The sequence below is a fragment of the Lichenostomus cassidix genome, chromosome 2 (assembly GCF_008360975.1).
Source record: "Lichenostomus cassidix isolate B80296 chromosome 2, HeHo_3.0, whole genome shotgun sequence".
In the NCBI taxonomy this organism is placed as follows: domain Eukaryota; kingdom Metazoa; phylum Chordata; class Aves; order Passeriformes; family Meliphagidae; genus Lichenostomus; species Lichenostomus cassidix.
Genome location: NC_139482.1, coordinates 6,361,074 through 6,378,573, shown reverse-complemented (window position 1 = coordinate 6,378,573; position 17,500 = coordinate 6,361,074). Strand labels below are relative to the sequence as shown.

Genomic DNA, 17,500 nt, shown 5'->3' with positions numbered 1-17,500 from the left:
TTGAATGGCTCTCCGAAAGTCCTAGAACATTTTATTATAAAAATATGAGACTTGGGCAAGACTGTCTAAGTCTCCTGAATGCTCACCTTTGTAGCATAGGTAGGTTTATCTATGGCTTCATCTCCTATGAAAAAGTCCAGATCATCAACCCCTTTCATTACCCTCCTCTGAGCCTGGTCCCCCACTTTGGCCGACTCTCGGACTGCAATACCTTAAAATAAACCCAAAAAAATAAATTAAAACAAAATTAAAACAGATAAATACCAAGTGATGAATATTCATTTACTTAAGGGCTCTTTTCCAGAAATAAAAATTGGGATACAAAAAGTAGAAATCATGTAAGTGATCTACTGACAAGCCAACATAGCGGAGTTCATCCTCACTGCATCCTGCAGGACTCCTGGTTGCCCATCCCTCATTAATGCAAACAATAATTCACAGAAAGTATTGAAAACACATTCTGTTACAGACTACAGCAGCCACTAAACCTAGAAAAGTACAGCATACCAGTAATCGACACAATTTTCTGAGTTTTAACTCTAGAATAAAGAGGAAGAGCACAGGAGAAGAAGAAAATAAACTGTGTATTCAAAAATAAGTAGTGGAGTCATTATCCTGGCTGGTGAGAAAGGGGAAAGAGGGAGGGGAGAAATCAATTTGCAGTGCTACAGAGAAATCTTTGGAGACACTTATGCTTCCCATTAGCAGTCTGCAACTATCACTAAAATTATTAGATGATGGCTGCTGGAGGCAAGAAGATGAGACAGCAAAAACCAAATCTGGGGCAAGCTAAAAATAAAAATGGAATGAAGTACTGCTAAAAGGTAACCTTATTTATATCATTTTCTTTTAATAGGTCATAACCAGGATCTAAAAACCATACAGCAGAGAATGCAGAGTAGGCAGGCATCATCCACGAACATACCAAATACTACTAGCACCAAAAAATGACTCACAGGCAAACTATTCTTTTGGAATAACATCTACACCCCAACAAGTTTATAGTTGTATAAAACAGGATTTATAACAAATTCACAGCAAATCCCTGCTATGCCACTTCTTTAACATAAGACATTTAAATCTTTACCAATGGTTTAGGTTTGAAATTTTGCAATACTTAAAATAGTGAGACTGTAAGCAGTACTGCAGCTACACCTGGTAAAGAATATGTGTCCCTTCCCCTTCTTTGGCCACCAATTACCTTTATGATTTCCTTATCATTATACTTTCTGCCATGAGTAGCTACAAGGTAGTCTAGATGCATTAATAAGTAGTTAATTGGCAAAGTTTACAAAAAGTAAAAAGCAGTGTTTAACATAAATGGAGGTAACAGATGCCATTATAGGTGTAAATACAGTCAGTGCTACTATTTGCAGATATATATAGCATTTCAGAGAAACTATTAAGATGTCAATTAAAATCAAGAACTCCAGAAAAGTATAACATTTTAAACAACTTTAACATAAAAATTAAAGAGTAAATCTGTTCAACAAAAGAATGTTAAATGTGCAAGAACATTTTAATTGGAAAACACGCACCCAAAAGGAACATTTTCTAATAGGAACAACTTTTTTGAATATTAAACTGTCTACAGTCCCAGACAATGTAAATAAGGCAGTCACCACCTGCACTTTAGTACTTAATTTGATTGGAAGCCTTCCCCAGATTATCCAGGCTGTAACCATGGTGTCAGGTAGACAGGAGGTAAATTGCATTCTGTCTACTCAAGAGTCCTGGCAGAAAAATAATGGAGATAAAAAGGAAATTGGACTGGAGTTCTCTTCATCTTTGTCATAGCAACCAAGAGCTGGTTTAATGAGCAACAGTCCTAGCTAGCAGCAAACAAGGAGCTCTGTTTAGCTACACTCCAGCCAAAGATGCTAACACGATGAATATCACTTCCCAGATGGACAAGGGACTACAAGGGCTGAGTTGGAAGTTGGAAGCATGTCATTTAATCCTGAAAGTGCTCACTGACAGCAGTGTATATTACAATTTGGAGGGACAAAAAAATGAACTCACATGATGGGATAATGAACTGAGGTTCTGTATTTCCTGCATAGCCAAGCTTCGTATACCTAGGGGAAAAAAAAAAAAAAAGATTACCAAGTCATTAGATGCACTTAAATGCAAAAAATGAAGAAGAAAATGCTTTCAATTCACTTCACTTCTTAAAGTGAAGGTGAAACATGCATCACATGCCATGTCCACATTTTCTGGGTTATGCTTTCAAGTACCACCCTGCTGAGAAGAAAACTCAGAAGTGGTAAATATTTTAGGTGTTAATTTATTTTTCAGACAACTTCAGCTTACAAATTTTGCTAGTGTTATTCTGAATTATCAAATCTAAGGACTCAACTCTTACTTTTTCCTTCTTGTTGACCAGCTATGACAAAGGACAGGCAGGTCACATTCCACCCCTTGGTAAAAATAGGGCTGTGCAGATTTTACCCTTCAGTTACCCTGACCAAGGATGGCCTTAGACTTTACGTATGTAATATTGTCAAATACAGAAAAAGAAAATAATACCATGTCACACACACAAACCACAGCTAAGCATTCTTGTGACAATCCCAACACAATTCCCTTTCATACCTTGTACAAACTGCTCACTTTGTCACAGGTAGAGTACTTGTGTGTGATGAAAGACAAATACTATACCAAAACAAGCCTGCACTGATGAAATGCTTTAGAAATGGGTAGCAGATGGTACAAAGCATTGATCATCTCTTTCAATATACATATAATATGTATTTTAACAAGGATCAAGAGGAAAAAAGAAGGGGGAAGGAAAAAAAAGAAAGGTATTTTCTCATAAAACCCAAAAATCTCTACATGCTGTTAGTGGGTGCAAGCTACTCCAGGTCTTTAGCAACTAGAAATAATTAACATCCCAGACTATGAAAAACAGCTCTATTTCCTAGGGGAAAAAAAAAAAGAAAAGCACCCAACAACAACAACAAAACCCACATCAGAAACAGTGTAAAAAATAACCAACCCAACTACCTTAATAGAGTGCTTCAGGATGATTGATGTAATTCTAGAGTATTGCCATTAGATTGAAACAAAAGTACAATAGCAGTATGATTAGAGGGAATCAGCATTGTTCATATCATTTTTACAACACAAAAACTAAAGCCATGACATTGTTAAATGAGACCAATCCCAGTCTAGGTCCTAAAGTGAATTTAAGGTCTTTGTTTGCATCCTACTCCCAATATGCACAAACAATATTATGCCATGGCCAAAGCAGAAGGTTGCCTCTTCATCAGCAGCTGGAGAAGTAGGTTCCTCTTTACAGAGTATTTGGCATAGAAGTACCCATTAAGAATCCCAATTTGCTTAGATAAAGGAATTAAATCTAAATTGAATTAGCACTGACCTTGGAATTTAAATACTGTATTTTCAACATCTCTTCAAAGCTATAGCTTCAATAGACTTCAAATAATAGTTTAAAAGCCCTTCCCCCCAAGGCTAAAAGGACAAGGACCGTGTTTTGGGGGCAAGGGTTTGTTGGGTTTTTAATCATCATTATAGACATATGCTTTCAGTCTAATCCAAAGTGTTTATGCACACTTTCTGTGGCTCCCAGAAAAACATAATCAGGACGTTAAATCAGACTGATTGTAAAGAAGGCCATTATTAGTAAGAATTCTGTTCATGATTATTATTGCATAGTAACTTCACATTTTAAAATGAGGCCTATCCAGGTAATATTGATAAAAACAACAGGAGTTCAACTGGGATTTAAGACCAGTACAGGATACTTCCTCTCATTTTTCTCTCTGAAATGAATCTTGACTAAATGAACAAATGAACACAATGAAAACCAAGAAAACATGGTTTTTGTTTGTTTGTTCAAAAGACCCAGTTCCAAGACTTAGAAATTACAATTAGGCAGAAACCTCATGAAAAGAGCCCTTCAAGCCTCAGTGACAAAAACCAAAGACAATATATACATACACATGCATATAAATGTATATATATACTTTTTATACGATTTTATGTACCTGTGTGCATGGATAAATTAAAAGGTTCCTGCAGTCTAACCAGAACTCATTTCTTAAACTAAAGTCTGGCCAAGAGGTGAGTTTGGTTTGCCATCTTTTCCCCCTCGACATACATGCTAAATTCACACCCACTCACAGCATTAAAAAAAGAAAACCTTCTCTAAAAGTCAATTTGGGCTACCAGTCTGCAAGAGCTTTACCCTCCCTCTCCAGAATGCATCAGAGCCCCACACTAGTGTAACCTATAAAGTTACCAAACCCCTGCAGACCAGTATTTTACAGATTCATTTTTAACCTGGGTTAATTCACCCAGTGAAAAAACTACAGGATAAGTTTATTTCTCAGTGTAATGACAAAGATTCTCTTCAAAGAACTCATCTAACAGAGGGTAACATATGGAAAGATTTCTTTTGCATGCCATTAATTGATGAAAGACTAATACTAAAACTATGAGAATAACTAAATTCTCAGTTCAATGGTGAAGCAAAGAAGTAGAAAAAATCTGTTAAAAAAATCTATTTAGGCTCAAACAAGAGATAGACTGGAACGTACAGCCACATTTCAGGTGTTTTGACAAAACCACACAGAAGGGAAATTCAAATTTCTCCCAAAACCACTGAAGAAGAGAAGGAAAATAGCTGATGCAGTTGTGCTGCTCTTTCCTATCCAGCAGCCTGCTCACTCAGGACATGGCAGACCTGATCCCAGATTTCTGTTCTGCCCAGCAGGACCCAAACACGTTCTACTTCTCAAGGGTACATTAAAGTGTTTGGGTGACCCACTTCCAGGACCTCCTACAGAAATTACTCCCTTTTCTACAAGATATTTAAATATTCACTGACCGGAAAGGCTCTGGACTTAAACAGTTACAGAGGTTACCTGGTCTCTAGTCCCTTCTCCAATGAATATTTAAGCATCTAAAACATGGTTTTCTTTCTCCTGGGTTACAGCCTAGCAGACTGATGGTAATGCAACATCTTGTGATCTGTAAATTACAGAGACAGCTGTAGGGGAATGTGTAGATAATCAGTATTCCAATTTAATTGCATTAAAAGCAGCAATTTGTTGCCAATGAGATAGGAACCTATCGGAAACAGGCCAAAATATAGGATACTGTGCTAAAAATTAGCAGAAAACTGATCCTATAGACTAAGGCTACATCATGCAAGGAGATCTGGAGGACTAATAGTTTTTTTTAAAATCTCTGGAAATTACAAGTATTGTTGAAACAAGCAATTTCTAAAAATAGTGTGGTCTCTTCCATACTGTTTTCCCAGGTGATGAATTCTTACACGAGCCAGTTTCACCAGCTTTGCACAAGGATTGGTCATCCTGATCCTGATCTCTTCTAAAGTCCCACCAAGATGGAAAGACGGAAAAACTTACATCAAGAAATGACTGCAAAGATATACAAATGGACTGAACTTGGAAGCAGATCTGCACCCTCAACCACCTTAGACAGAAGAGATAGATTTTGGAAAATTCTTCCCAAAGCATGAGAGCAAATCACTAACTCAGGCAGCTGCTTTATCCATCTGAAAACACAAGACATCCAATTTTTCTCTCTGTACAAGTATGCAAAAGACCAAAGGCCAGATGCAAATATTTTAGTATTTCATCACTTTCTAATGTTTTTTGGTCCAGGTCTTTAAAACAATGTGCAACACCTACACAAAAAAAAGCTGAGAAGATAGATATGATGCGACTAAAAATAGCAAAATGCTGTAACAGAGTCCTGTAAACAAACAAATGGCCTCTGTAAATAGAACACTTTCTGTGACAGCTAAGAGGCTGAATAACCAGGCTATTGCTGCCAGAACACCTGTGATGTCAGGATGCCACAGCAGACTCTATTATCATCATTACAAATATGACTGAGGAACTTGCAACACAAGTTCTTCATGAACATTTGGAAAAGCACTTTTGAAAGGGATGAAGGACAAAATATCAAATAGAAAAAAAACCCCAAACTATTATGTCTGCACAATTTACCCAAGAGCACCAGCAGCCACCATGAGAATAAAGAGTACATTAGAGCCATTGGGTTTTTTGAGAAAGTCTAGCACTTTACAGGACTGAAGCCTGTGATTATAAACAACAGTTAATTAACTCAAGCTCCTTAGACCCAGAACAGCAATTACAGTAATGCCTGTTCACATCTCACATGTGAAGAGCAGAGGTAACACTAGGCTAAAACAACTCACTAGGCATTAGAAATACAGAAAGAGGGGGGGAACACAGCATGTTCTGTGACTTCGGCTACCTTTAATAGTAACAACACCAAAAAACACCTTGAGCTTCAAGTTTTAAGAACCAGTCCAGCTCACTTCTCCCAGAAATCAAGTATTTACCTCTAAACTCATCTGTAAGACTTTGCCAAAGTACTTTTTCTTTACTAAACAGGAATGGCGCCAATAAAATACACCCAAACCAGAAGCATTCTTCAGTGCCTGCAAATACACTAAAGAGAGGTATTTTTAGATATCTTTGTATTGCTCACCCACCTACTACTGTTCTGATGTCCCACAGCTAAATGCCAATTAATAAAACTAGTTATGAAGTTTAAAGCTACTTAAAACAGCAACATAAAAAGGCCTGGTAGTCCTGAGAAACTAAAAATAGCATGCCCTTCTCCACAAGAAGAGTGACAGCAACGTGTAAACCGATCACGAGGAGAACCTCATGCAGAGAAAATCAAGATGTAGTGCATCAAAATTGCACTACGTCAAGCCATTTGCAAATACTAATGGAAAAGATTATGGCAAATAATTAACTCTTTCTGCAAGATTTGTGAATAAAGAGTGAACGGTTTCTGGCAAAGGAAATTCAAGTCAACTGTCCAATAGACTAAAGGAACGTTATCCTCTCCTGCTATGACAATACACTTCTCACTGAAGGTCTGTACCTGTTTTCTATATACCTTTTTTGAGGAATTCTGGCATTTTTTAGGACTGAGGGCTGTGACTGCAAGTACCAGTAAATTAAGCCAGCCTCCTTATGGACAAAACAACAGCAAAAACAGTCTTTTAACAAACTTCTCAAAAACCCTTATATGAAAGAAAGATGCATTACTGGTTGGACAAAACACCTCATTCAGTACCACAGATATAAGTAGAAAAGTGTATTTTATATACACAATGTCCCACAGTGCATGTCTGCATATACCTTTTCCTTGCTGCTATGCTCTTCCAAGTTTTTCATCTGAAAGCCCTTCCATGAATAATTTGAATGAATTGTTTGAAGCTTGTAGCCCAAAGTAGATTCATTCTAACAATAAGAAGGTTTTCAGCCCACACAGAGGAAAATTCCAGAGACTGCATATCAATGAGTCAAGCTACTTCTTCTGGCTGCTTTTGTTCAGACTCATTTCACCCTGAATTCAGCAAGATAACTTAATTCACATTCAGTAGTCTCTTTGCTGAAAAGTCTTCCATGTTTGAGTGCCCTACAGCAAAGCCAAGCACAAGTCCCACCAGCAGAGAGATCACATTGTCTCCTGTGAATTAAAATCACTTGGAGGCATTGAAAAACAAGCATGCATCATTTGGGGACTGTCCAAACCCTTCCTGAAACAAAACAATATACATGCCCCCACACACAACCTCCATCAGCTCTACCCATGCAAGCACTAAAGAGATTTTAGAAATTCTACTTCAATTATTAGGTCTTTGAAAGGACATAAAAAGCCATTTCCTATCCTTATTTGTTTTGTACAACTGTTGGCCAGCAATATCTACTGCTAGTGTAACACTGGAATTACTCCACAAACTGACAGCCAACAGAGTCTCCTGCAAAAGGCAGATTTGGCATTCAATGCAGTTTCTGGATTTTATTGTTTATACTGTACCCTTTTAAAGGATCCACCTAGACCTCCCATTTCTCTCCAAAACTGTCAAGTAGTAATCCTGTAACACCAACGGTTCTGTGGAGAACAGATACTTAGAATATCTCCAGCAAATAAATAGAAGAAACCTGGGAAACTACCAAGAAGTATCTAAAGAACAAGCAGAATTACACACTATGTAGAACCTGTGTATAGAACCTCCATTCTACTTCCAAAGTTTCCAGCTGTGAACTCCAGTATTCCCCACTGAGGGAACAGAGCTGGTCTCTGGTAGGATACAGTATAAGGAGAAACAGGAAGACTTCTAAAACTTTCCTGACAGTTTAATATAGATATATCTCAAGATCTGATACGCTCTTTCAGGAGCGGGCAATGTGGCACTACAACACTGCAAAGTGCTTTGTGTAGTTATCTAGGGATTGGGGTTTTTGATTCGGTTGAATTAGTTTGGAGTTTGGTTTTTTAAAGATTGTTCAGGTCAGGAAAACTTAAAGATAACTTTCCAAGTATTAAAGACATTAAAACAGTGTTGCAAATTCCCTGCAGAGGAAAAGCTAAATTAATGCAATCAGTGACACAGAGCCTGAGAAGTGAAGCTCTGCATGAATAGTTACTCATGGACCGGTGCTTCACTTCCTCTCCGTCTCAGACCTGTCCGTAACTGCTGGGCTAGAGGAAAGGTATTAATTAGCAAAAGCACACCACAGATTCAGTATTCCCTTCATTACAGCTCCCTCTGACACCTCCCACCCTGAGGCACAGCAGGACTGGATGCTGAATGGGTCTCCTCCAGCACAGAGAGGTAGGGCAGACCCGCTCCTGAAACGCCTCCCGAGCACAGCCTCTGCAACTCAGATTCACTCTCGCCCTCCAAGACTTGAATTACAAAACTCGTGGTTTGGCGAAGCGTGGAATAAACCTCACGCTGATCTGAGAAAGATGAAAGGATGACCCAACGACCAAGCGCATCGCTGGAGTAAGGCAGCCTGCTCCCACCTTACTCAGCTGAAAACGCTGAAACTGGGGACGGCTCTGTACAAACGGGAGAGGAGGCAGGGAGGCGCGCTGAGAGCGGCCCGAGGCTGTGCTCCTGGGCTCCGTGTCCGAGCACAACTGTGCTCCTGGGCTCCGTGTCCGAGCACAGCCTCACCGCCAGCACTGCACCGGCCGGGGCATCTCCGTGAGCCCTGCAGGGATTGCCTCCGGACCGCTCACACTGCGGGCTGCCGGCTGGAACCAGCCCTCCCCAATTTTAGCACTTGCATCATGCAGTACTTCAAAGCCGGGGACACAAACGAAAACGGGTCCCGAGAGGCGACAAGGGCACGCAGAAACACACACAGAGGGGCACGGCAGGGCTGCCCCGCTCCGCGCACAGCGGGATGGAAGGGCAGGAGAAGGAGGAGGAGGGGAGGGAATCCCTGGGCAAGCCGAGCGGGCAGCGGGACACACGGCAGGAGCGCGGCCCCGTGCGAGGAGCGCCCGCCGGCAGCGGGAGGCGGCTGAGGGGCGCGGCGTGGAGACACCCCCCGGTCCCCCGTGCCCGCACTCACCCGGTGCCGCCGTCGATCACGCAGGGCGGCAGGCAGCTCGCCATGCTGCGGGGCGGCAGTGCGGGCCCTACGCCACCATCCGGGCGGCCCCCGGCTCCCCCGGCGCGGGCTCCATGCGGGCGGGCCCGCAGCGGCCGCCGCCAGCGCCGCCCCCCGCGCCTGCGCCGCGCCCGCGCCCGGGCCGCCATGTCGGGTCAGGGCCCGCCGGGTGTACGCGGTATGGAGCTGCTATGTGGGGCTGGGTGTGCGGGGCACGGCCGTGCTCGGGGCTGAGCGGTGAACTCGGAATCGCCGAGTCGGTGAGGCTGGAAAAGAGCTCGGGCGTCATCGAGTCCAGCCTACGACCCAGCACGAGCAGAGCGCGTTCAGTCTTTTCCTTAAACACCTCCAGGGATGGGTGACTCCAGCAGCTCCTTGGGCTGCCCACTCCAAACCGAACTCCCGTCCCCCAAAATGGACATCTCTGTGTTATGATTTCTGCTCAAATCCCAACCAGCCACCAGACACTGTGAAGAAAATAACCCCAGCCAAAGCCAACACGTTCCACTCCTTATTCCACGCCACTGAGGCCATGCACAGGTCCAACACTCGTCCTTCTGCTTCTGAGAACACTCCTTCACCCTCATCAACCAGAGCTGGCCCTGCTGCATGGCCTGACATGATGGATTTCATCAGCTTAAAAGCCTCTTAGGTTAGATACTAGAAAATTTAGGTTTGATATGTGGCAGAGGTTCTTCACGCCGAGGGTGGTTGGGCACTGAACAGGATCCCTAGGAAAGTGCACAGCAGCAGCCTGACAGAGTTCCAGAAGGGTTTGGACAGCACTCTGAGACACAGGGTGTGACTCTTGGGAATGTCCTGTGCAGGGCCAGGAGTTGGACTTGATGATCCTCGTGGCTACTTTCCAACTCAGGGTATTCTGTGATTCTTTCAGGCCACATATGATGGCAAAGGCCACAGCAGGTGTTGCAGGAGAAAGAAAAGGTTCACCACACCCCAGCAAATGCTGCTGCCCCTCAGAGCAAGACCTGCCTCAGTTCACGTCTCAGTGAAGGTGGGGTTTGCCCCAGGAAAAAACACCAACGTGGAGCCAATCACTTGTGAAAACACAAAACGCTGTTTCTTTGGGTGCAGGTGGCTGCGCTACAGCCCACAGATCCTCCAGGTCAGCCCGGAATACCACGTACTAGTACACTTGAGCACTTCAAACAACAAAAAAAAAAAATAGGCTGCAACAAACATCACCTGCAAAGTTGTTGACATCTCATTTGCATACGGGATAATGAAGTGTGACTCAGCCCTGGTCACACTGCGAGTGCGTGGTGATGCCAGAAATAGCCCCTCCAGATGCCTTGGCCTGAGCATGAACTACAGAGCAAGCATTTTTCCTGTGAGAGGGCAGTTTCCTATCCCCCTCTCCATGGTACTTTACCAGCAGCTCGTGCTGACTGAAGGCCTGTGGAAGAAAATTAATGAGATGCAGCCTCTGGTCCTCATAGCCAGCATTAATGTGATGGCTATAGACTGTGCATATGTCCTGGGGGGTTGTTCTGCCGTTTGCCACAAACTGAGCACACTCACTCAACATATTTGTTCACTCTGTTCCCCTTGGAGGTTTTGGAAGATACAGAGCGTGATGGAAGGCAGCCCAATTTGCTTGTTGGATGGGCTCCCTTATCGGTGGGTTGAAACAGAAAATGTTCAGACTCTAATAAGTACTTCCAGAGCTGGGGATTGGAGCGCCATGGAAATTGTCTGCCCCCCCTTGTCTGGCCGGTGAAATCAAACGGCACATGGAAGGCGCTGCTTTAGCATCCAACAGATAAAAGAAAGAATATGCTTTGACTTTCCTGGCCAAAATTTCCCCTCTCCCATGCTGTTGCACAATATGCTGCACTGGGCTCAGAGAATATCTGCTCATATGCTATATGGGCACGTCACCATAAACTTTCTTATCATTCTCAACTTTCATTTCGTTTTATTTTTTGAAGAAGTTGCTAGCTGTTACAGCTGAGGAGAGAGAGCACCTCATCTGGAAATGGGTATAGCAATAGCTCACGTGCAGCTTACAGGCTCTCTGTAGACATTCAATTTGCAAACAGCTGCAAAGGTTTGAAACATTTGTGCCCTGCCCTTCTCTTTTCAAGCTGTTTATAGAGTCCCTTGGGCATTGATTATTACCCGGGTAGCTCTCCCAGCTGTTTGAGTGCTCCCTAACCCACTTCAAGCAGAATCAGCTGAGTTCAAACAGTTTAAATAGGAGCTATAGAGTAACTGTGTTGATTGTGCCTGAAGTGGGTTAGGGAGCATTCAAACCAGTTGCTTTGTTAGCAGTAGTGAGGGGAGGGGTAAGACACAATAACATCTTAAGCTCTTCCAGAAGACATCTGTCTGTAGCCTGAACAGCACAAAGACAAGTCAAATACCTGGAACAGAAATTGTGCCATGAACCTATGATGATGAATGTCAGCTGATGGTCTTAAAGCAATGAGAAAAATGAAAATATTAGTTCATCATGGTGCTATATTAGAAACTCAGTATCTAATGATTATTTGAATGGCAATAATGATAACTAGTTTCTCAGGTAGAAAAGCAAGGAGGGGACACCTGATCCAAGATAGAGTTAATGATAGATTCTTCCAAAACCATCATTATGTGGCATTTGGAGGATACCCTGGCCTCTCCCTCAGAACACAGCCTTTGTAATTGTTGTTTTGTGCTTTAAGCCCACAGGCATCATTATCTCCTTCTGCTCTCAACACCATATAGGTGACCCCAGATGCTGAGTTTAAGCTGTTCTGGAAGGAAAATGGACACCCAAGGAGGTCTCAGTTTGACTGTCAGTACAGCCTGCCGTGAGTTACATAACTTAAGTATTTATGTTTTATGTTGGTTTGTCTACACCCCTTTTTACCACAGCATCCAAATGCCTTCCAGGAATGTGTTAAGTGATGTGGCTAAATATCTGCCACTCTTTCATTTCAGACTCAAAGGCAGAACTGTGTAGGCAGGAGAGGATTGGGGGTTTACCTTTTTATTTTAGGGGTTTTATCTTAAAGTGTTGATGTTACTGTATGGTTACAACAAAGAAAGTAATCTAAAGGAGTAGAAGGTGGTGTAGCTTTGATAATGCTTTACTCCCATGAGAATTTATTCAGAACTAATAGAGCAGCTCCCAAGAAGCTCAGAGAACTTTGAAAATGCATGTCTGTACTTAGCTGTGAGAAGCCAGTATGCAAGAAAAGGGTGCTTGTGATGCTTTGTGCTAGAATGAACTGCACGTTGTGCATCTCCAAAGGTAATAGTGCCATACCCAGCTATATCACACTGTTGTTTCAGAGAAGAGGTAATGGAAACCCAGCTTTGGCTACATCTGTAATCTGGCAGGAGGAGACAGGTTCTTAAACAAAACACATCCACAAGCTTAGTGACAGCTCAGAGTCCAGGGCCATCACCAAATAAATTAGCAGGTTAACCAATAGTGTTTGCATACCCTCAAAGAAATGAGACTACAAAAACGGTTTTCTTTGTTTACATAACCTCTCCCCTGCTTGAGATCAGCTTCAGTCAGCTTTTCTTCCTTGCTGAGCTGATCTGTCAAAGCACTCTGCTGAGTGGCACTGATAACACCTAAGACCTGCTGAAGGACTGTGCTGCTGGCACTGTGGGTCTTCACATTGCCCAAGCAACATACCTGCAGACCACATATTCATGGTAAATTCTAGTTAAAAGGATTAGTTGTCAGGGTGTACATCTTGTTACTTAGTGGACACTTTCATAGAGGCCCTGAGAACACTGTCCTGCACTTCTGCCTCTCACAGAGAGATCAGCAATATCTTGAGTCATGTAACTTGAGGATGAGGCAGCACTATCACATGTCCCCTGAAGTTTCTGTGCTATCCGGCTATCATGCTTCATCCAAAATAATTTCAGCTATGTTTTGGTTTTTTGGTTTTTTGTAAAATTACTTTCAAATCTAAAATTTCAGTCTTTAGATATATGGCTGATTAGCACTTTTTCTTTAAATTTTGATTTTTGGTGTGAAGAACTGCTATAATAACATATTCAGTGAATTACTTTTCAGTTAGATAAACTATCCCCTCTGATTTTGTTCAGTTGACTAGCCAAAACCAGGGCTGACATGTCAGTCACAAATACATGATTGAATTCCCACCATGTTTTCTAACTATCAGAAGCGATGACAACATAAAAAAGACTCACTTTAGAAGCTCAGAAAGTAGCAGCACAAAAGACAGGTCTTAAATCCCTTGATCATGGTAAACTTGAGGCTGGTTTAAGGGCAGCTGTTACAAAGCTGTCATCATACAATCACTTAGGAAAGGTCACCAAGTAATGATGTTCACTCACCAGCAATTGCAGAATGTTACTCAATCACTAGAAAGTCAGTGGATGGAGAAGCTAAACCTTCCCCTTGGCTGCAAAGCTCCCCCCAAAAAAGCAGCAACTCAGTGCAAACTATCCATACATAGATGTATCTGTAGAGCACACATTAGCTTATTGCATATTGATACAGGTCTACACAGACCTGTGCACAGCTATTTCTAGGACCATTCTTCAGCAGGGTACTTCAGTCCATCTGCAGTTTAAAGCATGAGTACTCCCACTGAAAACAACAGAACCATCCATGTCCCTGAAGTTCTATGTCCTTTAAATAAGTCTGCAAATCGAGGCCTTTAATTCCTGCCAAACAGACCTTAATATACTGTGGCAAAAAACTACAAGCTGCTTATGCAAACGCTCTAAAAAAGTACTTGCTGTCTTTAAATTATATCAGGGTCTTATGATACAAGACAAGTTAAAGAGGGTTTGGTTGACAGGGGACAGAGATGAATTTTGCAGAAGTGTCTTATTTCTGAGTGTCTCCTAGTTTTGTATCCCACTGTTGTGGGATCACTTATGTGCTTCATAGATTCATGGGAGAACATTGCCATTTCTAGCACCTGTCTGTTCAAAAAAAGTTTTTGTCTCCAAGGTAAAAATTTTTCAGTGCTTCTCAGGTTTCTAAAACATCCTGTGTGTCTGCTTTTTCTGTGCTAGGGTTGAACAGAATCAGAATCCAATATTCCTGTTGATATTGTATTACCAGCCATGATATAATCAACTACTTCCTACCTTCCTGTTTCTATAAGCCACTCTAGATTTACTATTGGTGTGTATTTTCTTAAATTTTGCACAGTGACTTCCTACCTCTTTCCTGAATGGCCACTGTTAATTTAGATCTACTCAGAAACATTTTGGATTCTATCTAATCTATTTTCTATTTATACCACATTCATCACCATGGTAGCTGAATGCCTTAGAAAGTGCCTTTGAGGTAGAGGCTGTGCAAAGCTTATTTTAAACCATGCTGATTCTTTGCCTTTAAAATTGAATTCTCACAACTTCATCTTACCTCAGCTGAGAAATTGCCCTTTTGCACTTTGCAAGGAACGGTCGGTCTGTAATTTGAAGCCAGTCCAGCATGACTTGGGACCCACTATTAGCTGAGAGTATCAGCTGCAGCAGTTCTGTCACCTATGTGAATAATACACTTATATTTTGATAGTTCTCATATTCAAAGATAAATATTATGATATATAACATTCATAATTAATTAAAGCAGCAGTTCCTCAAAAGTGAGCAAAACCAGGAGGCTTGCAGTAAACTCGTGATCAGTTTCACCTATGTTAATGTGACCATCTACCTCAAAATTTGATTATTAATCAGTCAAAATCACTCTGCATATAGATATGTATATGTATATATAATGACATAACTGTGTCACATGGTTTTAAAACAGAACACCCAATTTTGTTCCATATACTCACTTCTGTGTACTTTGTGATGCTGCACCATGAAATTGGCAAAACATTGCACCTCTAATTTTTAAAAGAATACACCAGAAGTGAAGTTTTTACATCAGGGGATTTTACACCTGCACTTCTGAAGAATTCTGGCAAACAACAGAAGGTCTAGCCAGTACCTAGGGAAGGTCTGAACTACTCCATTCATCCTATCTTGCTTAAGAATTCCACCAATACACTAATGAATTCTAAATTAAGGGAAGAAAAAAGAAGTTTCCCCATATTGAACATGGGAATAACACAGAGTCAGCTGTATTTGTCAAGTTTTTGTATTTACTGTAGTGTTCACTTTCAGATTCCTCCTCTGGAATTCCAACAAACTCACTGGGCAATTTCAACCAAATTTTAGTCAGCGGTAGAGACCTGAAAGATTTCCAGCAGTTGTGTAAAGAAAATCACTGAGAATCTTACAGGGAATGGCCAATATCACCCTCACAGAAAGATTGCAGCATCAGCACAGCTCTATTATTAGACAACAACAAATTAACAACACAGCAGAGGCAACTTCCCAGGTGCCACTATCTAAAGGACTATTTGCTTAGTTTGCCTGAAATAGCTACAGAAACCCAGCAGAAAAGCACAGAATGCAGCAACACAGCAATGAACCTGTCCCTGTTGGAGCATGTATGGCCACCCAAATAAAAACACCAAGACAGAGAGAGATTTAAGTTCCTGCAGGGGTACTCCAGGATGCAAACAATAACCCAGCTCCACATGATATAGAACCACCCCCGCTCTGAGAAGTGCGTCACCCGTATGTGTGTGCTGAACCTCCTGTCCAATGGTTCCATCCTTAAATAAAATTGTCTGCAAACTGAACTAAGCCTCTGTTACTCTAGATTGACAGCTGTACATCTTGTCTACTGTGCACTGAATGGAATATTTTCTCCTCTTAGTGGCTGAGTCATTAAAATACCATTCAGGTAACTTTTATGCAATGTAGTTTTTATCAATACCAAACCTGCTCAAGTTTCGTGGTTTGGTAATATTCCCATGATATGCTGCTCATAAAGCGTAGATGTGTTTGTCACAACGATGCCATATGAAACCTCCTCTGAGGCCCAGAAGACCTGATGGTAATAGAGAAGTGATTTCTTCATACAAACCATGAAGCAAACAAGAGATCACAATAATCTGATGAGACGATCTCGACATCCTCCAGCCCAGCCTACCTCTGCAGACATGTCAGTAGACTCGTTTGGACAAGCAGTTTGTTGTTTGTTTCCTTTTAAAATACATCAAATGAGTCAACACATCAACAAAGCAGCAACGTATTTTTCCAGTTACTAAATGCAGTTGTTAATCAGCCAAACCAGAGATACAGTGAAGCCTCTTTGTGATGAAGTCTTTGGTTCTCCAAGTCACCGCAACACTGTCACACACAACACAAACATCATTTTGATCTAATCAGGCTTTAAGAAAACATTTATTGTAGCTGAATACAGCTGTCCAAAAATCACAGACCTCCAAACTGCATGTGACAGGATCAACCCCAGAGGCACCAAACGGGGTCTGACCAAGTCTTGCTGCAGGAGTAAGGCACTAGCTGGTCTGAAGCACCATTAAAAGCAGCATGCCATTCCTCATCTAAACCCCTGCTATTTAGACCAAATATCTCTCTGAGTCTGTGTTTAACCTTCCTAAGCAGCAGAACTATTTTTAATAAAAGCTTTTGAGGAAAAACTTGTGAATTTTTCAGGTTGCAACAAGTCACACACCAGAAGGGCTCTGATGCTGGTACTGGCGCACAGTACTTAGAGGTAGAAACCCAGCCTTCCACGGAGGCCAGGGGCTAACTCTCTTCAGTAACATGGAAATCCTGAGATATTCTTTCCACCAACCGTGGAACAGGCTGCTTTGTTCTCCAAAACCTTCCCACAAAAAATATTCACAAAAACTGGAGCTGGACCTTACTTCTAACTCAGGCAAATGCACCTTGATTGGTGTATGAAAAGTTTGCATATTAAAAATCCCGAAAATCTCTAGTTGGATTTAACTCACTGCAAGTATTTATCCAATTAGCAGTAAAAATGCTGAGTGTGGAGTGTTGTTTTCACTCTTAAGTTCACAGATTCAACCTCCAACAGGCTGTCACCCACTGCTCAATGCTCAGACCTGTCGTAGTTGTCCATTGATTTACAGCTTTTTTTCCTTCTCTATCTCAAACGCCACAAAGGTTTATGCCAGCCTCGGCATTTTATAGTTACACAAGCCCAGTCACTTTCCAAA

The 17,500-nt window shown here is 41.7% G+C and overlaps 2 protein-coding genes across 3 annotated transcripts in view; one reads left to right on the top strand and one right to left on the bottom strand.

The window, feature by feature from the left end:
• ACTR3B (actin related protein 3B) overlaps positions 1-9,542 on the bottom strand; it is a 26,094-nt gene extending 16,552 nt beyond the window's left edge. Inside the window, exons 1-3 of the mRNA XM_085050245.1 lie at positions 9,408-9,542; positions 2,023-2,078; positions 87-211 (exon numbers count right to left, since the gene is read on the bottom strand). Coding sequence (XP_084906371.1) covers positions 87-211; positions 2,023-2,078; positions 9,408-9,451 — 225 coding nt within the window. The 5' untranslated portion in view covers positions 9,452-9,542. The remainder of the gene's footprint in view (positions 1-86; positions 212-2,022; positions 2,079-9,407) is intronic.
• On the top strand, positions 9,005-17,500 carry LOC146440770 (uncharacterized). 2 transcript variants are annotated; one of them, XR_014849662.1, is made up of 4 exons: positions 9,548-10,098; positions 10,342-11,449; positions 12,177-12,262; positions 15,828-17,500. XR_014849662.1 is itself a non-coding variant. In XM_085050254.1 (3 exons), exon 1 carries the CDS (start codon positions 9,237-9,239, stop codon positions 9,678-9,680), a length of 444 nt encoding a protein of 147 aa, XP_084906380.1. In that variant the 5' UTR covers positions 9,005-9,236; the 3' UTR covers positions 9,681-11,087; positions 12,177-12,262; positions 15,828-17,500. The 2 variants fall into 2 exon arrangements, 1 of the variants encoding a protein (XP_084906380.1); XM_085050254.1 differs by having other exon boundaries at positions 9,005-11,087.

Coding starts and splice junctions, on each gene's coding strand:
- LOC146440770 (XM_085050254.1), top strand. CDS start 9,237: ATGGAAGGGCAGGAGAAGGAGGAGGAGGGGAGGGAATCCCTGGGCAAG.